Genomic DNA, 26,419 nt, shown 5'->3' with positions numbered 1-26,419 from the left:
GACCCGTCCTCCCCCACTCACCTCTGTCTTTGTTCCTATGTTGTTTGTTGTTCCATCTGCCACCAAACTGACTCTTCTCACTCTGTTCTGTCTCATGCCTTATGTTTCGAAATAAAGAAACTTTATTGGACTGTGAAGGTGAGACACAACTCTTAACCCTTCCTCTCCACCCTGCAACGGCCCACCCCTTTTATCTGCAACCTCACCCCATAGGGCGCTCTGCATGTCTGTCTTGCATCCCCTCCCGACCTCCCTGCCTACTCCTCCTGTCCCATCCCTGCCTCCACTCTCCACTTTCGGTGGTGCTGATGTGTAAGCGAGTCGCCAGCTGTGGCGCTGTCGCCTCTTGTTTTGACCATGTGCGCATGCATGTGTGTGCCCACAGCGCAAGGAGACCAAAAGAGGTCAGTCACCTTTACAGAGAATCAAGACCAGCAGGCGTCTGCGGGGATAAGCAAGGCCCCGTCCCCCAGCGCTATGGACCCCCCGGACGAGGGCAGGAAGGGCAGTCCTGCCCCTTCAAAGTCCCCCACGCTGGAAGTGCCCTCTGCCTCCTCAGCCACAGTCACTGCCGACCTGCACAGCCCTGCTAACACACAGGTAGGACAGGCAGAGAGAGGACTGGAGCAGGGGTGGGTACGTAACTGCTGAAACTATACATTTTGGCTCATTACTGCTTACATGGGGACCTGAATAGTCAATTAAAAAAAACAAACCAGTACATTAATTAAATATATAATCCTATGGATAGATACCAACAGGAAATGTAGTGTAACCAATGCGTTTTAAAACTCAGATCATTAATATTAAATGTTATTTTACTGCCAGAAATCTCAGGGATGCAAATGTGTCTCAGAATCTTCTTACATAAAACAAACAATGTGCATGTGCATCTACCAGTGGAGGTTTAATAATGTATGTTTGTTGTACTTTGGATAAACTGACCCAACAAACCACTTTCAATCCAGAAAACAACACGAATTTAAATGTTGTCTCTTCAGCAATGTCAACAAGAAAAACAACCACAGGTTTATTCTCTCCCAGGTCCCTCCAGCCATCAGCAGCAAGGAGAAGCGAGAGCAGTGGGGGCTCCGCAGCAGCCTCTCCCCTCCTCCCTCCATCTCCCGGCCCTCCACCCCGACTCCCCCGTCCCGAACCTGCTCCCCGCTGCCCCTCTCCCGAACCTGCTCCCCTCTGCCCTTATCCCGCACCTCCTCTCCTCTCCCACCGCCGCTCCCCGTGCTGGGCACAGCGCCGGCCCCGGGCCCCCCGCCGCCGCCGCCACTGCCGCCAACCCCGCTTCTTCCCCCGCCTCCACCGGGGCCGTCCAGGATCAGAGAGAGCCCCGGGGACGAGGACACAACCGCGCTCCTGCCGCGCAGCAACACCCTGCAGCGGCTCAGCGAGGACGACGGCACAGAGAACCCCCTCCTCACCCCGCTGCTGTCCCCTCCCTCGCCCCGCCGGTCGCCTCGCCGGTTGCCCCTGCCCCTCTCCCCCGTTGACCTGGACCTGGATGAGTCCCACGTGTGAGGGGTGACGGGTGGATTGTATTTTTCTATCTGTAGCCTGAACCAAACGCCATACGGATACCTGCAGGGTACGGATAACAGGGAGGCTGTGTGGCATGCTTTCAAAACATTTAAGAGCAAAAAGTGACGTACGTTTAGATTTGATTCACTGACAATCTAAAAGTACATCGTTTGAAAGGAAGTGTGGGCTTCTGTTTCTTGTCCACAACTACCCCTGCCTCTTCCAGTGTGTCTATAACCCGCCAGCTTGATTTCTATTCCGTCTGTAGCCCCTCAGTCTTCGCCCAAATCCTAAAAAGCCATTTCTGTTTTCCCCATCTGGCTTTGCCCTGAAACTAAACTGCTCTCTCCTCCTCAGTCTCTGTCGGTTTCAGTGTTGGAATATCCACATCAGACTCATTATTGTACTCCTGTCTGTTCCTAAGGCTACATAACCTGAGGGTTGAATGTATATTATAGCAGATCTCCATCGTCATCTCAGACCCATCACAGAAACAGTTGCATTCAAGTGCTGAATGTTTTAAGTCGGCCCGAGTTAGTCGCTTCACCCAGAGATGTATTGTTCAGCCATGTGTGATGTCATACATAGTGTTAATAATGATGATGAATACTGACTTATTACTGATCAGAAATGGTGAAAGGATTGATATTAAACTAATTAATGCTTTTAATAGATGCCTATATTTAGGAGATCTATGTACAGGAGGAGATGCTATTGTACAAAATGTTGCAAAGGTTATAAAGGAGGGAAAATGCAGTTTATATGAACATTATATTAAGAGCCATGCTAAAGCCGTGGGTGAAATGAAGGCGTTTTTATTCAATGATATACAGTAAATATACAATACAGTATATGTATTTTAAACATTATATGTGATTATATGGAACAGGAGAAATTAGAGATTTTATATTTGAGAAGATTCTTATTAGTTTTTCAATATGTTGATTGTCCTGTAAAAATGTTAACGGAACCTAAATTTGAAATTGAGCTTTCAGTAGCGGAGGGCAGGAGTTCACAGAAACCCGACGCTACTCTGCGTCTGTCAGGAAGTGTTTTTAAAGGGGCACTCCACCAAATGTCCATGCATTCTTAAAGAGGCGTTCACCTTTCACCAGGAGTATTACTTACTTATTATATTATAAGTCTGAGAAAATAGCCCTGATGTTGTCCAGTTTTTAAATTTGCAGTAACTTCATCGTACAAATAATCGAAATATGCTAAATTTGCCGGAGTACTCCTTTAAAATAAGTGGCATTATCTCTGAATGAGTTTTGTTTCAAGCAGCAGAACCGCCGCAGACTTCTTCAGTGTACATTTCAATGCAGTTCTATATTCCAGCTCTCATTGTGCAATTGAGTGTATCCCATTTAACTCTACAGTTCCAGTGTGTGTCGTGCTGCTCAAGTGTCTCAGCAGGTGATTTTATTTGTGACCAAAGACTGTAACACAATATATGAAAAAACACATGTAACATTAACGTAAGACTCAGTCACTTGTCCTGATGTTGCAGTGCTGGTCATGTTGTTCTGTTTGTGTCTGTGATGTTGTCTTATATTCAGACCTGTGGGGCAGAAAGATTTTTTATTTTATTTATTTATTTATTTTTTATTTTTAATCTTAATTGCAACTGTGATGAAGCGATGCAGTACATAGCCGTTACCTCGTTGCTCATTCCATGCCTTAACAGAAGAATTATTAACATGTCTGTCATTATCAACATGTTATGTTTGTTTAGATGAATTTATTCTGTCCGGTGAAAACCTCATACCTCTGTGATGTCCACTTTTAGGAAACTAGCACAAAGACCTACTTATTCTAACATGTGTAACTTTATTTGTAAAGGATTACACACATTTTTTTTTTCAGGCTACATCACATTCAAACAGGCTTATGTTTGTAATAACAGTAATGAACGATCACGTCCCAAGCAGATATCGATAACGTGCCATAATCCACACCAATGCACTGTGAGTGTTCTGTTAATCGCTGCTTCTCTGTGTTCCACGTCCTTTTCTTTTCACTGTTTTGTGTCGCCGTCTGTGAGAATTGTTGTAATCTTTTGGTTACACGGAGATTATGTGCCGATTTCAACAGTTTCAACTTATGCAGGGTGAATAGAAGGGAGATGATGCGGCCTCTGTAGTGGTGTATCATTCATGCCAATGCATCATTAGGACAGTGAGCAGTTTTCTCTGCTAATGACTCTTCTAGCTGATGGAGGGCAGTAGCTGTGCACAAACTGTTATGCATTCCTGTCTTGTCCTCCGGATTCACGTCGACACGACAAGTTCTGCAAAATATATCCGTCTCAAATCCATAAAACGCACGCTATATTTCTACATTAATGCCATATTCCTCTACTGCCCATTTCAAGCTTTTTAAAGAAGTTAGTGTTTTCAGTCAGAGGGCCACAGCACTGTTGAATCTGAGTTCCCTTTAAGTGTAACGTCGTCTGTGTCGAATTATGTCTTCTTTGTGCAAAATTAGAATAAATATATATACTATATCAGAATATTTCTGGAATATCTAAATAAACTGATATTGTTTACAATGGTTTTCAGCTTTCTGTTCATTTCTAGCCGTGGAGGAAACGGCGGAGATCTAGTCGGTTTTAGTCAAAATAAGCAAAAGGTCAAAAGGTTTGAGGAGAAAGCATCATATGCTGGCTCCCCCAATTTAAATGATTTTGGCTCAGAAATGTGAAAAAGAAAAACAAAGTCAGCTGTTAAAACCACCAGAGGAATAGCTCAGTGTGCAAACAGCTGACACTGTCGCTCTTGTCAATGTGAATGTAGGGTGGAAGGATCAAATCCTGGCTTCTCAAATCTCAGAATTTTGTGTTCACTCCTGAGTAGTGCGGCTGTCGTCCCACGCGATAGCTCAGCAACATGAGCGGAAGCTGTAGCTACAACATGAAAAGCTGAGGTTGAAGGTTCAAAGCCCTGTAGCTCCTCTTTTGAGGTTTTCTCCTCAGCAGTGTGAACAAAAGCATCTTTGAACACCCACTCAGTAAACTTCAGGAGTAGCTCAGTCAGATAAATGTCGATGCAGCTGATACCTAATGATCTGTGGTGATCCACATTTCCTCCCCCCCAAACCAGCAAGAAGTTTTAAAAAATGTTAATAAAATTTTGTCTGATTTTGGTGGCTCATTAGGTTTGATACTTCATTTTGTGTTTTGAGGACACGGGTTCGATGCCGGAGAAACCCGTTGGATTTGGACGTACAACACCCAGAGGAAACACTGAAAACTTTAAAGATGATACAACAACTGTTTCTGGTCCGATGGTCTGTGCTTTTGTCATTATTTATTCTCACTGTGGTATAAGGATCTGGGCTGTACAACTTAGAAGTATTTGTCTGATTATATTTAGTCAGTGTATGTACGGTGGGATCTCCTTTAATGACAGTTGGCCCCGTTTCACAAATGTCTCACAGAGAAAATGTTTCCGTGTCAGTTTCTTTATTAACTGTTGCTTTGTATTTGTGATTGTTCATGTTTCCACTTGAGGACATGAGGTGTATTGCATCCTCTGTTTGTGTCTGTGTGTGTGTGTGTGTGTGTGTGTGTGTGTGTGTGTGTGTGTGTGTGTGTGTGTGTGTGTGTGTGCTGATTGGTAATTGATGGCCCCTCCTCCCTCTGTTGTCTGCTGCTCTCTGTGTGTTTGCCTGCTGCTTCAGAGAAACACGTTTTGTGAAGCGACGTTTTAGTTTGAAACAAAATGTGACCCAGAGGACAGAAAACACCCTGATGTGAATGAAGACAAGGTAACTACTCTGAACACAAATGTGTCCAGGACAGTTCTGTGTGGAAATATTCTAGTTCACTGACTGGAGGCCTTGTTAACACCATGCTTGTGGCTTTAGTTTTGTCTGCATGTGCAGAGATGGCACATTGCTCTCACAACTTGTAGAAATCCCAGATTACTTGAATGTGCAGCTCTTGAGCTTCAGTTTGCTTCGAGTGGTAGACAGGAAGAGTTTGGCTGCAGCTGCTTGTTACATTTTACTTTGTTTTAGCACAAACTGCTTTGCTCTGTTTCACTGAGCATTCAACAATGAATTTATCCTTCTATCATTCCCTGTTTTTAGCTCAGTATAGCTTGACAGCTTGCATGAGCTTATATTGACTAGAAAAACACACCACAATGTCTCTCCATTCACTGACAATGGTGGTCATCTTCTCCTCGTAGGTGTTAGGAGTCGGCTTCTGGGTGTCTGAAAAATCCAAGAAGACGGAGGAGAACACACGGAGTGGACGGATTGAACAGGAGGGTCAGCTTCCAGCTGTGAGGAGCGAGTTTCAGTCCAGCAGATCCATATTTGGACAATAAAACTGTGTGTGTGTTCAGTTTGTATGTAGCATGTTGATGTTAATGCATATGTGTATACTGTGTTTTTACTTCCTGCTGCAGCCACGTGCTGGAGATGCCTTCATCATCATCTATTGGTAAGACCCTCTGACAAAATGATATTTGCACGTTTTTTTTTTCTCAAAATAAGAATAACATTTGCTGCTTCCTGAAAATCCTTCATTACATTAAGTCAGTTTTTATTTATCGTCCCTCGTCACAATGACACGTCTCAAATCACTTGATTTTACTAATCGCAAGGAATTATGAAATACAGTGTGTGGCAAAAGATATTGTGCTTCTGAAAACCAAGAAAGTATTTCAGAGAAAGCAGTGAGTGGCTGATGTGAGCTCCTGTCACACTGATTTCCTTGGGTGATATAAAAACATGAACAATTAACAGGTGCTTCATAAATGTAGGTGATAATAAGATTTATTTATATGGCACCTTTTTTTTAATATGTGTATTAATTGTGTGTTTTTGTTTGTCTCTGCATCTGGATCTCTGCTGTGGCGACGGCGGCGGCCATCACTGATGTCATCCGGCTGTCACAGGAGTGTTGTAACTGGGTGAGTTTCATACAAAAAACACAATGAAGGCACAGAATGTAAAAGTTGGTACTGACACACATTAATGTTACAATTTATATATTCCTGATTTTTCTTCAAAGTGCCACTGTATGATTTTCACACATATTCAGCCGCCTGGCTTGTGTGGTCATTTTGACATCTTACCTGAAAACCAGTTAGGTCTTTCCTCTAGGCATCAGATAAAGAGTTTCAGTGGGAACATCCCTCACCTAGGGGACAGCAGCATCTTGGTGTTCTGGATCCAGACCTACATTATAACGACTGATCTGCGCCTTGTTCATCGGGGCTTCCAGCAGCTCCGGGGCTGTTACAGGCTGTGTTTGTGATGAGTGTTAATGTGGAGAGGAGTTGTTCAGTCTTCCTGACATCCTGGAGAGTGAGACATGTTCAAGATGAAACCGCAGGAAACACAATGGCCAGCAGATGGTGCCAGAGAGGGTGATGGTGATGAGACTGATCTTAAAGATTAAAATGAACCAATACAGGCTGCTAATTCCATTTCTACTGAACTATTAGTTATTTGATAAATAGATAATATATTTCTGCAGTGCTTCTGCAAATATAATCATCACACATGTGTATATAACGATTCTGATTTGTGAATTATTTAATAATGTAAAATAAAATACAAAAATGTGACAGATCTCATTACTTTTTTCAGATAAATTGCCTCGAGTCGCAAAATGTGCATTAATCACATAATAATCAGACTTTTATGAAATGTATATTTTGTTTTTTGTTTCCCAAGAGTTGATATCAATAAAAGGAAACGTATATTTTCTTCAGTTCATCCTTCTTTAGAATCACTTTCTAAATGCATGTGGATGAAAAATGTAATTAAATCATGATTGATTATCCAAAGCGATCCTTTATTTTTTTATTGCATGTCTATTTGTATAGGAAGTATATAGCATGAACCTATGGCAAATACCACTGCTTCTTTTAGCCTAATTTGAAATGTCCATCCTCCTAAGGGGGCGGCTTTTAAAATACAGAACTCGCTGCATAGGTCTAGTCCCACCAAGGTTGGTACATGAAGTCATACTCTAACTCAGAACACAGAAAAACTGTTGCAGAGGTTTGTCTTTTCCATGTTGAAAACCTCCCCCTCTGGCACCGTCATGAACGTAAACACCGTCTTCTAAAGTGCAACCTGGGAAATGAAAGGAGGCCTAACAAGGACTCTCCACACAACAGTCTCATCGCCACAGCAACAAGGTAGCCTGTGATGGCCGCGTAACCGTTGGAAACCTTGGTGAAGAGGATGCAGATGAGTTGGGGGGGGGGGGGATAAAATGGTGTAAGTCAGGTCTGAGCCCAGGATCCAGAACACCCAGATGCTGCCGTGCAGGTAGGTGAGGGATGTTCCCACAGGCCCTGAAACCACCACAGAGAGCAGATCACCCACTGCATCTCTTTATCTGACGCATAAACAGAGGAGCATGTGATACTTGAGTAAATATTTACAGCTCAATAACGATGATGTGGATGATATCTACAGTAGAGTACAGTCCTGATGGTCTGGTATATGTTGGTGGTGAAGATGGTGGTAGCAGATGAAAGGGAAAGACATCACTGCAGCAGAAATAGCATAAGCAGAATTATTAGTTGGGGTAAAGTGCACCATTCAGACACGAGGCAATTCAAAGTGCTTTACAGGGGCATGGAAATACATTGAAATAGAACATAAAAGAGCATTTCAAACAATAAGAAATTTGAATTCACATCATTTTAAAAGAAGTGCTGCAGAGATAAAAGATGTTAAAAACAAGCAAATGCATAAGATTAAAAAGATGTCATGTAAGTGATTTATTGATAAGCTGCAGCACATATTGATGTTTTAAGCCCTGGTTGGAATATGATGATGATGATGATGATGGTGTTGGTGTTGAGGAAGCTTGTTCCACAGGCGAGGAGCAGACAAACTAAAGGCTGCTTCTGATTCTGGGAACACTGAGTAAACCTGTTCCCAGATGACCTGAGGGGTCTGGATGCTTCGTATGGTACGAGTAGATGGGAGATGTGTTTGGGCCCAAGAGCATTTAGTGCTTTATTAAGTGGTAGGGTTTGAAAAATCTATCCTTTGATACACAGGAAGCCAGTGCAGTGATTTGAGGAGCGGTGTGATGTGCTTCACTGTCTTGGTGTTAGTCAGGAGTCTGGCAGCAGCACTGTGGATGAGCTGTCTGGTTGATTTTGTTTTTACTAAGATCTGTGAGGACACTATTACAATAGTCAAGCCTTTTGCAAATAAATGCATCAATAAGTTTTTCTGTATCCCGTCTAGACACAAATCCTGTCATTCTTGCAATGTTTTTAAGATGGTAACAGGTTGATTTTGTGATTGTCTCTGTGGCTTTTGAAGTTTAGCTCCTAGTCTATAAGTACACGCAGACTTCTGGCTTGATTCGTAAGTTTTATTGTCATGGATTCCAGGTAATAAACTTTTAGGGAATTTATAGATGGTACTAACACTTGAAAGTCAAAAAATGCATATTGTTGCTGATTTGAGGCCTGTTGTTGCAGCTATCTGCACAGCAAAACAAAAAATGAATTTTAAGTAATGTGAATTTTTTCCTCTGAATCTTATCATCATTTTTGAAAAAAACTCCTACAAAACTCCTAAACTACAATTTCTGTTCGACTATGATGTAGTTTGACTAAAACATACACAAATCAGTGAGATAAGAAATAACAAAAAGCTTTTTATCATTATGATTATTTTTTATCACCTATGCCAATACTTATGTACTTTCATTAAGATTTTGAATTAAGGAGTCTGGCTTGTTTTGAGTATTTCTACAGAAACAGCCACATCAGCTGCCTTATCTTAAAACAATGAAATAATTATGCAGTCAGTCAAGGACAGAGCTGCACATTTCATACAACTGAACACAGAAAAATACAAAATAATTGTTTCAGCCCCCAAAGAAGAAAGATTAAAGTGACACAATACAAAATTACTTTTTACAGCAATTATAGTAGGAATACAAGTGGAGTGGTCTGCCTTAGAGAGAGTTTTATACCAACCACAGTTAAAAAATACAGCTTTGTATCATTTAATTGATATTATTACTTCACTGCACAAAAGCCCAAAAAATATTAAAGAACCTTTCGCAAAATAAGAACAAAGTCAATTAAATAAATTGCTTTTGAAGCTAAGAACAAATATAGTTTGTTAGTTTTTTTTAATGAAAAGTCACCGATAAAAAATGATCTTAAGTAAAAAGTGGTTGAGTTTGCTTTGTTGTATTGTGCGTCTCTGCCTTATGAACCTCTTTCACCCTCTAGTGATGGTAAATTGTTACTGAAGGAGCAGCTGGTGGACCTGCCTGCAGACTGGCCACATTACATGTGTTCTGGATGGTTCTGCAGACAGGTGATGAACTCTTTCACCTCTTTGCCCTCAAAGCAGATCTGGTAGACGGCTGCAAACAAGGGAAACCTACAGGGAAAGAAACAGCTATTCAGACTTCATCCTCATAAAACGCTCAAATATTGGTATAATAATAAGCCTCAAATATCCGTCATTGATGCGGCTCTGCTGTACACCCACACAGGTGTTCTCACTTTAGTGGCCGATTAGACTGAATGCAGACTGGGAATCACATTATACAACAAAACTGGTGAGGATGTCAGTCAAGCATAGACCATCGTCATCCAGTGTTCAGAAGAGGTCTAATCAGGCAGCGTAAGTGGAAACACCTGAGAGGAGCGTGGGCTGTGTACACTCTAACTGTTTAATTGCAGAAATATCAGAAATGCAGATGAATTCATTCTAGTTACTTACTTTCATATGAATGTATGTGTGTACAGTATGTATTTAATGTTCAGAGCCAATTTATTATGGTTAATAACATTGATCACCACATTTAGGGACGTAATCAACATTACTGTTTATGCTTATTAATGCAGAACTACACTCTGTATTCACGTTATTACACCTGCACAATCCACATACACCAAATAAACCTGTTATGCCATAAGGTCTAGTTGATATATAATATTTTGTTAACACTGTTACAAATGTGTTGATTTAGCACTGAGGTCATTGTTTGTACTGGACTGCGTTATATTGAGGCGTTTTTCTAATAATCTTATGATTTTCTTATGATTCAATTTACACATTTCTGTCAACGTCACCAAAAGCTGAACATTATAAACTTTGGCAATATAGAATCTATCGCTGGTGTGTTGCGTTGAATTGCAACAAAATGCAGAGTTAATGCATGTAAGACTTTGACGCTGTTGAAAACTAATTGTGAAGAGCAGGTTTTTTTTGTGCACTCACTGGTTGACTATGTCGTTCTTTTGCAGGATCTTGTAGACCTCAGCCGAAGTCTGGGGACCCTGAAGCTTCTGGCCGTTGAGCATTTCTGCCTCCAGTTCAGCGATTGACTGATGAACCAAACATAAAAATAATATTAATAATTAAAAATAATAATCAAAACTAATAATCTAAATAAATGAAATAAAAAATAGCGATCCCCTCTTCCTGATTCACCTTGGCTGTTTTGACGAAGGCCTCGGCAACTTTACGGTTCCGTCCCCCGTAGCAGGTGGTGATGAGGTCGGCCACGCCGCAGCTTTCCAGGAAGGTGGAGGAGCTCACTTGGCTTTTGCAGAACAGTTTGGAGAAGGCGACCATTTCCATCAGACCCAGCCTGATCACCGCCGCTTTGGTGTTGTCGCCGAAACCGAGGCCATCGCAGAATCCAGCACCTACTGCCACAATATTCTGGAGGGGGAAAAAAATTAAAGGATACAGTCATATATCTTTTTTTTCCTGATTTAATGCATAAAAACTACTAAATATTCACAATATGTGGCTGTCTTTACCTTTAAGGCTCCGCACATCTCCACTGTGTCGCTCTCATGTACGACGTTGATGCGAAAGTTGGAAGTCTGAAGCAGCTCTTTGAAGATTTGGCCGTTTCCCTCATTTTTGGCCCCTACGTTTGAACACAGTTTGTTAAAAAGAAAAAGGACACAAGCATAATATCATTAACACTGGTGCAACAGGGCAGTAACACTGCAGCCTCTGCAACGTCAGTAAAAGATTGTGCAGCTGAATGCTAAATTAACAGCGTCTAACCAATGGTGGTTTCACAGAACTTCTCATCTGCCACCTCGCTAGCGATGTTGGCCCCCATCAGGACGCTGACCTCAATCTCCAGTTTTTCTCGGATGATGTCTGAGATGAGCTTCAATCCATCTGGTCCCTCATCTATACCCTGGAGGACAATAATAAGAGAGAGAGAGAGTTTCTGAGTCTCTGTACAATACTTAGTGGCCTGGACAGGGTGTTGGTTTTGATAGATGCGTGTCAGAGTGAAGATTTATTTCTGCGTTGCTCAACTGTAACATCCCGTGATGCCGTGGCCACAGAAAAACATGAAGTCAGGTGACGGTTTCCTCTTTTTGCTGACGGGAAACCTGACTTGAAGAACAATGCCAGGCTCTTACTTTGATGAGCGATATCCCGATGGTTCCCTCTACGATGTGAGGCTTCATCTGATCACAGAGCTTGCCGATGAACTGGTGCGGGACCACAAACACGAGGATCTTTGCTCCTTTGACGGCCTCTGTGATGTCTGGGACAGCGATCTAGTGGGGCGTCAAAGCAGGACATGTATATATATTAGAGAAGATGCAGAGATTAAGGTAATAAACATCAAAAATAACAACAAAAAACAATACACAAAAATGTCCTATTGACATAAAATAAAAAGAATTATGAAACAACCTAAGATTTTCTAATAATGTTTGACATCACTGAGTAAAATTCTTCTATATAAACCAGTTGTAGATTAAGCAATTTGTCTATTACACTACTCAGTGTTTCCTGCCATTAACTGGTTCTTTTCTGTAGTTTGGAAATGAGCATACATGAATTTCCCAAAGGGGATAAAAAAAGTATCTATCTATCTATCTATCTATCTATCTATCTATCTATCTATCTATATCTATCTATCTATCTATCTATCTATCTATCTATTCAGTCCTCCCAGACACACGGAGATCTTTACTGTGCAACCAATTACACGGCAAAGGCAAATACAGTAGATGACACACAAGACACATGGGTCAAAGTGAAGTTATCTTATCAGTGTATGTTTCCAGATTGCGTTGAATTACATAACCTGTGCTGTCGACACACGGGATGGGCTGTGTGATTAAAAGATAATGCTCCTTATCAAAACTCCCCCGTGCACTACAGCACTTACCACATTCCTGGGCAGCTTGTGACCTGGTAGATATTTGACATTTTCATGATCCGTATTGATGATCTCCGTGAGCTTCCTCCCATCGATCATTTCTTCATACACCCACATGTTGACCATTGGGTCGAAGCGGTTGGACGCTTTGACATTGCGCCCGATGATTTTGGCGATGGAGGAGCCCCTGGAGAGAGTAAAGGACATTGTCAGATAATTAGTGTTGAATTTAAATTCATCAGAAATTATGAAAGTCTCACAGAATGCAAACACCGCCCAAAACACAGCAGGTCCAGAAACATGGGAAACTAAAACTCATGCATTGGTTTGAATTTTATTTCATAGTCGGTCTTTTGTTCAACAAAACTGAAAAAATGTTATTTTGCAGAACAATGGGGAACAAATAATGTACAGTAATCAGTGATTGATCTACAACCTCCCTATTGAGACCATCTGTAAATAACAATGTAATGAACAAACATTGGTGCATGGTGAAGCAAAACTTTCCATTAAGGACTGAAAGGTCGTTATGACTCAGGCATCAAAGTAAACAGGCCTCTTTATAAAAGGCTTTTCATGTTGCAGCTTGCAGGTTGCTATAATGTATGCTGCTATCCAAAGGAATTAAGGCTGGCTTTCACAACAAAGCAAAGTTATTCTGGTGAATACTTGGGCCACATATTTGTGTTTCTTCTGGCCCAGTATATACATATATATGTATATACGCGCCCATTTCCTCGGCCAAACCAGCACTGGAGGATAACAACTGGAAACAGCCCAGATGTGGACTTATATATACCGGACTCTGCTCAAGGAGGCAGGGCTTTCACCAGAACAAGTTTTGCTATATGCGCAACAGTTGGACGTTTTAGTTTCCCATTTTTGATGTGATGAGAAATTACCTGAGGATATTGCAAGAATGATATGTTGCTGGTTTGAGTCTAAATCTTAAGAAACAGTTTTCACGTTGATTTAAGCGCTGATTGCATATTTCCAAATACATAGCCTAAAAACGCGATCTTGTTTCTGAAAGTTGCATCTAAGATACACATGAAAAGTTACCAGTTTCCAGATCCAACGATGCAGACTTTCTTTCCGGGCATTTTGAAAGTGGTTAGTCCTATGGCTCGGTTACAATGAAGGTCCTCTTCTGTTTTTACCCCGTCTTTAGTAACTTCCTCATACGCCCTATAAATTTCTTCTTGATTCACTCCTCCCCTCGAGCACAGTGGATACACCTCTTACAGTGAGAAGAGTGGAAATCACATAAAAAACGTCTTGACACATTTGTAACACTTCTTTTTCCATTTCCACGTGCGTTTTGAGGTTTACAATTCAATACTTGGCTTAATTTTTAAAGCTGGATGGATGCTGGGAGTGCGCAGAGAAGAAAGGAAAATCTATTCTATGTATAATAATCTATGTATAATGCATTCATGTTTAAGCAATCATTTATTGTTAATTATTGAGTGGAAATATGGGAACCTGCTGGCACCAGTATTCTATCTTAACCGACCGGCATCAAGGCGGACAAGGGTACTTAACGGCACTTCCGGTCAAGAGGTTTTTCAACACAATAACAATAAACAATAACAAGAAAATACATAAACACCTAAATAAATATTTGCAGTCAATATGTTGAAAAATATCTGGAAAAGTAAGCAAAGTTTTTTTTTCTTTCTTTTCTTTTTTATTATAACAGAGTGCAATCACGGTGATATATTTGCTCCCATTTACCACATACAGTATTGATAGGTTAAGATATTGCCTGTGGCCTACAAGATATAATAAAATTGATTTTTTTTTAAATCATGCCCATTCACCACATATGAATAGATTTTTAAAAAAAAATTATTATTATTATATTACTATTCTCAAAATATGTAAAAGTAAAAAACAAAAATATATCTTTTAGATATTAATCTGTTTATTTATTTACTTATTTGTTTATTAACTAAAATACTACCAGTAGCATATAGGAAGACGAATTAAATCAAAAAAATATCTCAACTTCGTGACGAATGTAATGATTTCTCTGTGTACGTTTTTTTCTTTTCTTTCTTTTATTCTTTTTTTAGTTTTTTTTTTCTTTGAAAGTGGTGGAAGCAGGTTTTGGTAAATTTTTGTGGCTATTTTTCTATTTTAGTTTTTATTCTAATCGAACACGGAAGCCTGCTCTTGTGAGCGAGTCACATGACTGTTTTCCTGCCAGAGCAGTAAATATCAGGCGAGCTAGCAGGAGCAGGCTAACGAGCTACTCCCTGTATCAGCAGTGTAGACCATGTTTTATCAATCTTTATTAACATAGCCAGGTTAACCGTCCAGCGTCTGAAGGGTGTGTGGTGCGTTTCGATAAGCGATGAACCGACACTTTCACTCTGTAATATAAAGGAGGCTCGTGACACTTGAATCAAATCTGTGGTGACTTAGCTTAGCTAGTGTCACTGGTTAGCCTAACGCTACCAAGCCTGAGTTAGCGTCTAAAGTGGGTTGCGTTGCTAGTGACTATGCAAGCGGAAACCACGGCTTTAAGAATCACGGAAAGCGAAGGCAAGCTGGATGTATTTCCCCAGAACAGGACCCCAAGCTCGGGGAGAGCAAGTGCCAAAAGCTGGCAGTATAGGTGGGTGGCTGTTTATTCTGCTAACGCTCAAGCATTAAGCTAGTCTTCACATCTAAGGCGTATTTGGTTTGTCCACAGTGAGTCACAAGCAGCATAAATGTGATTTATACATATTGTTCTGTTTGTATAAATGGTGAATCATCATGTGTTTGGACTCTCCAATGACTGACTAATTTTGCTCATAAGTTTATGATTAAATTAGCTTTCTTATCAGAAAGATAACAGTTGCATCATGTTGCCATTTGAGCAAAACTGTCACTGGGCAAAACTCTGTGATTGATTTGTGTATTTACCTTTGTTTGTATATAGGTGTGTACTCAGTCTAGGTATTTTAACAAGTATTCTTTATCTCCTTATGTCTCATGGCAGTGATCACATGGAGAATATTGATGGCTATTTAATGAAATACACCAATCTGGTGACAGGGTGGCAATACAGGTGAGATTTTAGACCTTTGTTTGCTATAATGTTAATCTAAAAGGTATATAAGGTTAAGACAAGGGAACTGTCTTATAAGATTTCACCATCAACTTTCAGCCAAGTTCATTATTGTAATCCAGACTAATCCAATTCAAGTAATGCCATGGTAGTTTATACAGTGGACAGACATTGTTGTGGTGGTTGTTATTTTCAGGTTCTTTGTCTTAAACAATGAGGCGGGTTTGCTGGAGTACTTTGTCAATGAGCAGTCTCGGCCCCAGAAGCCCAGGGGCATGCTCCCCCTGGCAGGGGCCGTCATCTCCCCCAGTGACGAGGACTCGCATACCTTCACAGTCAACGCTATCAGCGGGGAGCAGTACAAGCTCAGGGGTGGGTACCTGTCTTAAATACACACACTGCCTTTTTGACATTTATGTCTTAGCATATTTCTCTTACAGACCAGAGTGTATCATGTAATGTTGCTCCTCTTTGAGCTTTCATTCTCACCTTATTGTTGCTTGTCAGCTCTATTTGTAAGTCCAGGCATACTCTCATCACCATCCATCAAGTCCATACGGTATTGATCTGAATGTTTTCCATTATCTGCTGCCGGCGGGGCAGAAGCACACAGGAATTGATGCTGAGTAAGATCATCCTAGAGTAACTGTAACATGGTTTTGCTTTCTTGTTTTTCTTTTATATGCGTCTTTCAGCCACCGATGCCAAAGAGAGGCAGCACTGGGTGAGCAGATTGCAGATCTGCACACAACACCACACAGAGGCCATGGGGAAGGTAAGACAGTTAATATGTTTGGCATGCACATGAACATATATTGACAGAGCTACATGTTGATGTTTGCAAGGATCACTATATATACAGTATATATACAGACCAAAGGCCTGCTGTGCGTTAGTACTGTTACACTGTATCATATAAATAATGTGTGATGATCCAAATAAAACATGGGACTTTCTCACAGAGCGGATGTGAGCTGGACAGTTTTCAGTTTCCTTCTTTCCTTCCTCATATGCCAAAGAAACAATCGAACAAAGCAAGCTGCAGTGCAAAAATCTGCACAGCTGTGAAATATTCATGTTGATGTAAAAATGTATCAGGTTTTACCCTGTGTGTAAGCACAGTAATCACTAGTATTGATCCGGATATTGATCTACACTCTAGTACACTGCCCACAACCTCTTTTAATGGGGTTGAGATACATGAGAACTTCCCAAGGTGCTCTTTTTGGCTGTGGCTTGGAATAGTCAACAAATGATTAGATGGTTTTAACAGCAGGTGTATGCAGTGTTACTGTAACTGTAATGTGCGTGACTGTTATTTACACCTTTTGAAAATTGCATTTCAGATCTTTATTGCTTGTTATGCCTCATTTCTTAGTTGTGCATTGGTCTTCCACATCTGAGACTGAGTTAACCATAAACATAGCCTAACAACATATAACCATTTTTGAAATGTTTTTTCCCCATTGTTCAGAGTAATCCCCCACCCAAGTCCCGGAGCTACTCTATGGCGTCTCAAGGCAGCGGCAGCTCACCGATGTCCCTGCGCCGGCCCAGCCAAAACCCTGCCTCCTTATTCGGCTGGTCGCAGGTCAACAAGGGCTCGTCGCTTTACTCCAGCAAGAGGTCCCTGCTGCCAGACCACCTCATGGACGCCAGAGAGGTACTGCAAGCCACAGACACATTTGTGAGCATGCTTGGCTGACACATAAGTGTTGATGTTGTTTTTCTCAGAATCTATGTTTTTGTAGTTACATCGGTTAACGTATCATTCAGGACATCATGTTTATTTGTGTTGTGTGGGAGATTAAAGATCCATTCAGAAAAGTCTTAGTTTGAAGTTTTTAGATCACGTCATTACACTCCCTGTGACCCACCATGCTCATTACAGTGTACATGTAGCAGGGTACAGGATGTACATAGGCAAAATTAAATTATGGACATTAAGGACAAGTTTTTAATCTGCTATTTGGCAGAAATCTAGATTACAAGTTAAACCAAGAAAAAATGAAGCTGATCCAATTGAAATGCAGTTAGATTTTGATGAGATTCTGTCTCTGGGAGGTTTGATGTATCTGTTATGAAACCAAAGCTGTAGCCAACAGCATCTTCAAAACCTCTGCCATGTCCTGTCCCTGTTACCATATGAATTTCACAAATGTTATATAAAATGCGCCATGAATATTATGGTGAGTCAGATTCATAATGTGTGGAGATGAATTAGACGAGCAGGAAATAATGATGCTGGCTCTCTACTTGCTACACAATGTTTCATTAATGTTTAAACTTTTGTGCAATGCGACGTTGCCACAATGAAATTTTGATCTCTTAAAGGGCTTCTTAGAAGTACAAGCATCAGTATGTTCCTACAAGACATGCAGTTGTAGAGGTAAAATATTTAGGACTTGGTTCGCAGCCGTGAATTCTCCTCTTCACTTTGACCCATTTGGATGACGCAGATTCTCCACCAGAGAGTGCTGTTGTCTTTGTCTCAACCTCAGTAGACCACAGCAGCACAGTCGGGATCAGTCATGCTTCTTGTTCTCTATGGATTTTCGTCTTCTCGGGACCCTTAATCATAACATGGAAGTTAGTTCAGGGGATTTAATTTTCAGATTTTAAGCAGAGATACAAATAAAGACCGAACATAAAAGTGTGGATCTAAAAATTTATGTAAAGTTATGTAAAGTAGAAGGCAAATTTTTAATGGTAATGTTTTTGCTATTATTAATCTTGACACATCATTTTTTCCCCCACAATCTACTTCCAGATGATGAGCCAGGCCCAGGGCCAGCACCGAGACCTGATCCAGAGTATCGAGGGCTTGCCCGCAGCCCCCGGCCTCTCCCCTCTAGACCAGGATCTGCTGATGCTCAAGGCCACTTCCATGGCGACCATGAACTGCCTCAACGAGTGCCTGCACATCCTTCACCTACAGCAGGTGGCCAGGCAGAGAGGCTCCCTGGGAGGTCAGTGGAGGGCTGTTTCTGTATAAATTGTTTGTCTGGATATGGAAGTTGGTGTTGTTAATTCGTTTATGCATTTGCTGGTTATTCTAACAACAACGTACATGTATGCCTAACCACTTTCTTTTTTCAGGAAGTGAGTATTTCTGCTATTAGACTCTGCGGATTAAGTGTCTTTGTCCTCTAAATAAGCTGCTCCACATGCAAGACGTACGACAAATGCAACCAGTTGAGACGCAACAGTTTGCGTTTGGCTGGACAGTGGAATTATTTTGCATTATTGATGAGGAACTGTACCTATTCTTACCACCTGTCTCGGAGGTAATTAGATCTCAGATGGTTAAAATATCCACCAGTAACACTTTGAGGACAGTTTCATAGAGCTTCGAGTTGACGAACTCTTAACATGCAACACAGAAACATGTTGGAGAGCCTAAAGTGAAGTGTCTGACTTGCTGGTATCTCGCCCCTCTCTATTTAGGTTGATTTGAAATGTCCAGGTAATGTCCCACTTTTTCACAGCAGATCCCATTACTGTATGTATATTTCATTAGGCCAGACTCACCGCAGCAGCCAATCAGATTAAGTTGTCCAACGACACACAAGGTGAATTTGAATGAGATCTGCCCACTTCTGAACATACATAAAAAAATGCCCAGGCTATACTGAGAGGCTTTAGCCAATCAGAGGATGAGGATGTTTCCTGTCGGCGGGGCCAGAGTATCCTGATACTCGGCTTATTGGATGGGTTGGGTTACAGTCTTTTGGTCTTGGGCAGCTGTCTGAGAAATAGCCATCTGTCCAGTCAGCAGTCGGGCAGTAGTTAGGTATTGTGTGGCAAATGGTAGGCCGAGTGTAGAACTACGAGGGTGTGTGGGTGTGTGTGCAGCTGTGAGTGTCGGAGGGCTTTGGGAGGGAGGGGGGGTAGTACCATGAGTACCTCTGAACCTGCCACTGTGCACTCCCCGTCCACCGTAGGACCCACCATCGAGTGGCTGGAGCCCAAGCTGCCTGACATCCTGAAGAACGGCAGCAGCTCCCTGGGCAGCTTCACGACGGGGGAGGGCCCGCTGGAGGGGAGCCGACTGGAGCTCAGCAGCCCCGAGTCCTGCAGCTTCTCTGGGGTAAGACCAAGGAAATTAAACCCTTTCTCCCCCAGTAAGCAGCTAAGATCTACACCAGAGAAAGCTTTGCTTATTAGGATGTTGATATGACTTCATTTATTTCTCTTGATGCAACAGGAAACTGTTCAATTTCCATTTGCAACTTTTCTTCAGCAGTTATTCAGTCTCCCACAACATTAAAAATCACTTACTTCCAACCCCTGTGGAGTCATTCAAGCAGGTTGTTGAATAAATCCCAATCCCCCTCCCTTCCCTCTCTCAGGAACAGGAAGACATAGATGCAGAGGATGAGGCAGAGGACTCCTTCACAGACAAGGAGGAGGACCTGGGTGCTGTGGAGGAGGAGCGCAGCGTTATCCTACACTTGCTGTCCCAGCTGAAGCTGGGCATGGACCTCACGCGGGTAGGTCAAGTTCCATGTACTGTCGAGCAGCAAAACAAGCCAAACAGTTTGTCTAAATTAGTGTTTGAGGGAATGAGGTTGGTGATTTTGGATCAGTAATCCCACAGTGAGAGGTGTAAGAAGTTTATGCTGTAATATGCCACACTGAAGTATGAAAGTGAAGTCCTCCACATTAGTTTATCAGTTTATACTTTGCCAAAAATGATAGGGGTGAATAGAATTGTTTATTCTCCCAGCACTTCTTTCCACGTAATTACTTGTCCTGGACACACACTTAAAACCAAGAATTGAGTCCTAGATAGACACTCTATCTTCTAGTGTCAGTTTGTTCTAGTATTTGGATATCCTCCTCTTGGGTTTCTGATTTATCGCATTTATCTGGCTTACCTCAGATCTAGGCGATCTAGGAGACAATATGACCCCAAGGTCATGTCAGGTGTTCATTACATCGTCAGTTGTTCGATTTACTGATGGTAGATAATGTGGTAATGGACAAAATGGTTACGGTCTTGCAATTGGTTTATCCTGGGTCATTCTAACTAAAAGAAATAATAAACACAGGGATCATATTTATTTTGAATTTCCTCCCAGGTGGTCCTCCCCACCTTCATCCTAGAGAAGCGCTCTCTGCTGGAGATGTACGCCGACTTCATGTCACACCCGGAACTCTTTGTGGCCATCACCGACGGCAGCAGCCCGGAGGACCGCATGGTCCGGTTTGTGGAGTACTACCTCACCTCCTTCCACGAAGGACGCAAGGGCGCCATCGCCAAGAAGCCCTACAACCCCATCATCGGCGAGACCTTCCACTGCTCCTGGAAGGTACCCAAGACACCAGAGGCCTCCAAGGAGCCCTCGCAGGGAAGCGCTGAACCGGCCGCTTCCCAGGACCCCTACCAAGTGCGCTTTGTGGCAGAGCAGGTGTCACACCACCCCCCTGTGTCTGGGTTCTACGCTGAATGCCAGGAGAGGCGGATGTGTGTGAACACGCATGTGTGGACCAAGAGCAAGTTCATGGGGATGTCCATTGGCGTATCCATGATAGGTGAAGGTGAGCCAATATGGTTTTTGTATCAGCACACAAGAAGAGAAGTAAGGCCATCAGAAACTTTTTTAACTGACACATAGTTAGAATGGGGGGTTGGGGAAGAAGCAGGGGGCCTTCCTGCCTTGTTCTTCAGGCAAGTGGCTCAGTGTAATCAAAATAAGAGACCTCCTTTGGCTAGTTCTGTGCTACTTAATTAGGGCAGAAATCACACCTGGTAAATCTGTTGGCATCGTTTTGCAATTTGCACCTGACGTTTCTGTCTTCATTATTCCTCCAGGTTGCCTGTATTTGCTGGAGCATGATGAAGAGTACACCTTCACACTGCCGTGTGCGTATGCGCGCTCCATCCTCACTGTTCCCTGGGTGGAACTGGGCGGCAAAGTCAACATCAGCTGCGCCAAGTCAGGCTACTCAGCGATCATCACTTTCCAGACTAAACCCTTTTATGGCGGCAAACTACACAAGTAAGTCCCTCCGGTGTTCTGTCTGTACTGTACTGCTGCTTGAAGGCTGTCATGAAATTACACGTAGTGTAGCGTGCTTTTACTCATTCAGATTTGGCGTTCCAAATGTAGGGTAACAGCGGAGGTGAAGCACAACACTACCAACGCGGTGGTGTGTCGCGTGCAGGGCGAGTGGAACGGCGTCTTGGAGTTCAGCTACACCAGTGGAGAGACGAGAGTGGTGGACGTCACCAAGCTGCCTGTGACGAGGAAGCAAGTTCGGCCGATTGAGAAACAGGGACCAACTGAATCCAGGTCAGAAGAAGTGGACTCGTACCCTGTGGATTTTACTTCTTAGTTTAGTGATATCCTGTTAAAAGCTTGTAATTTAGACAGACCTGAGTAACATGCTCTCTTTTGTTGACAGTGTGTTGTCATTACATTCTCTGGTCTCCGCAACAGCTAAACACACATAACTCAGAAGCTTGACGGTTGAATAGTTCTGTCTCTGATTGTGTGTCTGATTCACTTTTATAATTTTTGTGACGCAGGCGTCTGTGGCAGCATGTGACTGAGTCCTTGCGGCAGAAGGACATCGACAAAGCCACAGAGCACAAGCGGATTCTTGAGGAGAGGCAGAGGACGGAGGAGCGGCACCGCGCTGAGACTGAAACCGCTTGGAGGACCAGATACTTCGACAGAGAGGTGAGCAAGATAAACGCAACACATGTACAGGTATGCTGCTGCTTGATTTGTTTTAACTGTTGTGAAGATTTGGCAACAGAGCAACAGGATACTGGAGACTGCGGTCTGTTAAAGGTCATCTGTGCTCAGGCTATCTCTGCTGACTCTAAATAAATTGAGCATAATTTCTGTCTCCAGTTGGAGGTTCTCTGTTTCACAGCGTTCTCACCTTGCACAAAGCTATTTTAAATTTCCTTTGAATCTGGGTCATTTAAACACTTGGACTCAAGTTGGACGACTTTGATGAGTTTAGACTCAAGTACACAAAAACAAAAAAGACTGCAGCTAGCTTTGTGTAGCATCAGAAAATAACCCAGGCCCCCCTCTAAAGTGCACGAGTCTCTGCATGCACGTGGGTCACGCGCTGCACCATCCCCCCCCCACAAGTAAATTCTCAACCTTTTGGGGAAAAAACAGGAAAACAAAAAGTAGCAGCACAACCTGTTCCAACACCTGAAACAAAAGCACGCAGTGGAATCAGGGACATGGAAGAAATTTGCGTCTCCTCAAGATTCTGATGATATCGCACGTCCAAATTCCAAAACCGCCACAACAAAGCAGCAAACTTGAGCTGCCCAATTATCCAGTAACATCACGTACAACAAGAAAGATGTAAATGTGATATATTATCACTCTGTTGTTAAAATGGTATTATATTTGACGTGGTCAGGAGTCAAATCTCTGAGTGTAGGACTCAGGATCCGGACTTCTGCTCAGTTGATCCCTTTTATTTTTCTTCTGTGTGTCACAAAAAACAAATTTATGTCTTAATTTACAAACATTACATAGAATCTGTTTCTTTTTTTCATCAAATCATTCCCAACCCGAAACAAACTTCCTGATGGGATGGCTGACTTCATCGGATTAAACGGTTTTGCTGACTCAATGCACAAATGAATTATTAAACCTCAGCTGCAAACCAGAATATATTGACCATAGTTTTCTCTCCTCCTCCTCCAGGGCGAAGGCTGGGTTTATCACAAACCACTCTGGAAAAACTCTACATTCAAATCCTAGCTCCTTCAGTGTCTGTCTTGGATGTCAATACTGTAGATTCAGGAATGCGTGTGTGAGTGTGTGCGTGTCTGTGTGTGCACAGACATGTGGTTGACGGTTATGAAATAAGAGCGTGACCTGCACTGACGTACAGACGAATGCGACATGGGGAGAAGGACAGAGAGACAAGCACGACTGAGGGTGTTCTCAAATCTCGCTCATGATGTTCACGAAGCCTCGAAGTACAAGCTTTTGTACTGCTGATCAGTTTTTTTTACAATCCAATGTCAATGAAAACATATTCTTGTACAGGTAATGGTACTCTTATTTACACAGCCTTAAGATAGTCTGATGAATGATCCTCTAAGTTTGGGTTCTGCTGATCGACCTGGATATGGTTCTTTTCTTCTTCTTTTTTTTTTTAAGATGTGGAAACACACAATGGTGTAGTGACTTTTGAGGAGTCTCTTCCTATAATAAGATATTCAACACAAAGAAAAATGAGTGCAATGAAACTGCTGTAAATTGGAGTCAGTGTATTTCAATGTAAAGTTACAGTTTGCAATATAGTATATCTACATGCACACAATATTCTGATCTCTTAAGTGTAGCTAATCCTCTTGCTGCTCTCTCTCTCCCCCCTGTTTCCAGTCTTTATGCTAAGCTAAGCTAACAGGGTTCTGGCTGTTGCTTCATATGGAAGGGTTCGACATCAAATCTGATCTCAGCAAGAAAGTGTGATTCCAGAAATATCGACTTAGTCATAAAGCTGATGCACTTGCAAAAGACAGTTTTTAAAAATCAAAATAAATCCAAAACTAAAACAGCACAGATGAAGATACTCTGACTTTCAGTTCCTAGAAAGGGTTAAGCCCCAAAACACCTGAGCCTGCAATTCCCATCAGCGCTTTCAGGCTTTCTGTTATAAATTTGAAGTCTGAAAGCCCAACTCAAGATAACCCTGATGACATCACAATGGCATAAGTGGCATATAAACATGTAATTATTGGTTTATAACACAATATAATGTAGATTTCATTAATGTATTTGACAACAGCTTTGACTCCTGTGGAGGCTGGTGTATGAACAGATAATGGATGACAATAAAGTGAAAGACAGTTGTAATAATATAAAATATGACCTTATACCATTTTAAAATGTCCCTTATGTACTGCACTATAGTGTGTTATCAACCACTAATTCTTAATATACTGCTTATAAATACACCTAAAATAAATTGGTGGAATGATCCTTTAGCGATGTAACACTTCCACTGATCCTTTAGAATCAATATCAGATGATTGTGTGCGTTTAGATATAAAGTGTGTATTGATTTGCATTTTCTCTCTAAATTATAATTTGTTTACTTGTTGTTTGATGCTATTAAAATTGATATATTGAATGAAGTCACGCTGCTGGAATGTGGCATGTCGTAGACCAGCTGACGAATAACCAAATTTTAAAATACACAAATGACTGAGTCGCATGGGAATGCGTCTATAGATTACTCCCCCCTGTCTTTCTGTGTTTTTAGTTTAGCGCTGTAGGAGTGGATGGGGATGGAGGTCCCTCATGCATGGTAGCAAAGTGTCTCTGTTCACAGTCTTTGCAGGAAAGTATTCTGCTCCCGTGTCTGCATAAGTTCAATCTCCAGTCTGTTGTAAAAGCTTTTAACCAAATTTGCTTGTTTTGTAATGCAAATAAATATTTTCTTTGAATGCTTGTTCACCTACCCCACCCCCCCACCTCCCAAATTTTACGCTTTAATTGCTCTTATTTTTAGAGCCACTTTTTTGTATAGAGATGTTAACATTTCTTGTTCCATCAGTGTTTGCGTTTTTCTTTTGGAAGTAATTCCAGTCTTCTATACTGTGATGTACCTGTAATGAACTGGTTTTTTTTTTTGTTTTTTTTTTTCCCCTAAAACTGAATTTCACTCACACTCTCAAAACATCCCAGTATCAAGTAAGAACAGTTTATCTACAGAAAGAGGAAATCCACCCTGCCATTGATAAGCTACTCCCTCCAAGTCTTGGTGCCTTATGCAAACTCTTTCTGTGTGTGTCTTCCAGCTACGGAGCACATCATTTTCATCAGTTACTTACCTGACAGATGCAAAATGGCAGATGTATTATTTGTGTGTGCGTGTTTTTTTTTTTTTTTTTGTGTTTGTTTCTTTTTAAGAACCAGTGCTTGATGTTAGAAGTGGGTGAAGCACTTTTATTCCAGGTTTTTGACATTTTCTTGGTTTTGAACTCTACTGGTTGTCTTGCTGACCTATGAAATGCACTGACATGGATGGAAACCTGATGTTGTAGAAAAATGGACATGTGTGATAATAATCAAATAAATTGCGTATCAGTTGTTAACTGTGTAACAAGTTTGGTCCTCTGGTGAGTTTCTTCCATTCTTGCTCCTCTGCTCTTTCACCCACAAACATGTGAAACAAGTTTCTTTTCCAAAGTACAAGAAAATGAAACGTACATTAACACAAGTCCACCAAACAGCTGTGCTTCAAATGCCCTAAGACACAAAACAGAGAAAGGTGATACTGTGGAAATACTGTACTGGACCAAAAGAATTCAAAGTGCCCTAACTTCAAGAATCAATGGTGGATCCCCTCCCTTAACTATATTAGCATAGCAAATCCTTATGGAAAGTATTAGAATTGAAGGTCAAATAATGTGGTCACTTTGCAAAGGCACTGAAAGAACTAAACAGACTAAGCTCTAGCTTCCATTCTGTTTTCATATGTGGCTTCACTGCTGTTTAATAAAGGGATCCTCCCTCAATGTGAAATCTAAGGGAGCACCAGCAGATGGCGCCAGAGCAGCTGCTGCTGCTTATACAACATCATGAATTTGCCCTTAAACCAATGCTGAATACTTTTTTTTTCTTATTCCTTTGTTGAATAAGAAATATACTTATTGAGGTATGGTG

The 26,419-nt window shown here is 41.7% G+C and overlaps 3 protein-coding genes across 24 annotated transcripts in view; 2 read left to right on the top strand and 1 right to left on the bottom strand.

The window, feature by feature from the left end:
* LOC130165294 (protein unc-80 homolog) overlaps window positions 1–4,084 on the top strand; it is a 47,521-nt gene extending 43,437 nt beyond the window's left edge. For 19 of the 20 annotated variants that reach the window (XM_056370430.1, XM_056370427.1, XM_056370429.1 and 16 more), the window contains 3 exons: window positions 118–138; window positions 386–600; window positions 1,045–4,084. In XM_056370430.1, coding sequence (XP_056226405.1) covers window positions 118–138; window positions 386–600; window positions 1,045–1,533 — 725 coding nt within the window. In that variant the 3' untranslated portion in view covers window positions 1,534–4,084. The remainder of the gene's footprint in view (window positions 1–117; window positions 139–385; window positions 601–1,044) is intronic. The other variant, XM_056370413.1, reaches the window with a different exon arrangement.
* Window positions 4,085–7,128: 3,044 nt separating this feature from the next.
* gpd1c (glycerol-3-phosphate dehydrogenase 1c) lies at window positions 7,129–13,915 on the bottom strand. 3 transcript variants are annotated; one of them, XR_008826840.1, is made up of 10 exons: window positions 13,757–13,915; window positions 12,704–12,881; window positions 11,943–12,083; window positions 11,572–11,710; window positions 11,316–11,428; window positions 10,981–11,214; window positions 10,768–10,874; window positions 9,809–9,921; window positions 7,944–8,051; window positions 7,129–7,853 (listed from the first exon to the last, which is right to left on the bottom strand). XR_008826840.1 is itself a non-coding variant. In XM_056370953.1 (9 exons), exons 1-8 carry the CDS (start codon window positions 13,795–13,797, stop codon window positions 9,825–9,827), a joined length of 1,050 nt encoding a protein of 349 aa, XP_056226928.1. In that variant the 5' UTR covers window positions 13,798–13,915; the 3' UTR covers window positions 7,130–7,853; window positions 9,809–9,824. The 3 variants fall into 3 exon arrangements, 2 of the variants coding, with proteins under 2 accessions (XP_056226928.1, XP_056226927.1); XM_056370953.1 differs by lacking the exon at window positions 7,944–8,051 and having other exon boundaries at window positions 7,130–7,853; XM_056370952.1 differs by lacking the exons at window positions 7,129–7,853; window positions 7,944–8,051 and having other exon boundaries at window positions 8,873–9,921.
* A 984-nt stretch (window positions 13,916–14,899) lies between these two features.
* Window positions 14,900–25,860, top strand: LOC130165524 (oxysterol-binding protein-related protein 11-like). Its single transcript, XM_056370860.1, has 13 exons — window positions 14,900–15,317; window positions 15,687–15,755; window positions 15,952–16,127; window positions 16,451–16,530; window positions 17,230–17,418; window positions 18,526–18,724; window positions 19,700–19,845; window positions 20,108–20,248; window positions 20,840–21,299; window positions 21,574–21,760; window positions 21,872–22,054; window positions 22,291–22,444; window positions 23,444–25,860. The coding sequence occupies exons 1-13, from the start codon at window positions 15,202–15,204 to the stop codon at window positions 23,498–23,500; spliced, it is 2,157 nt and encodes a 718-aa protein (XP_056226835.1). The 5' UTR covers window positions 14,900–15,201; the 3' UTR covers window positions 23,501–25,860.
* Window positions 25,861–26,419: the final 559 nt, after the last annotated feature.

Source organism: Seriola aureovittata, chromosome 24 (assembly GCF_021018895.1).
Source record: "Seriola aureovittata isolate HTS-2021-v1 ecotype China chromosome 24, ASM2101889v1, whole genome shotgun sequence".
In the NCBI taxonomy this organism is placed as follows: Eukaryota; Metazoa; Chordata; class Actinopteri; order Carangiformes; family Carangidae; genus Seriola; species Seriola aureovittata.
This window is presented reverse-complemented; position numbering and strand designations above follow the sequence as displayed.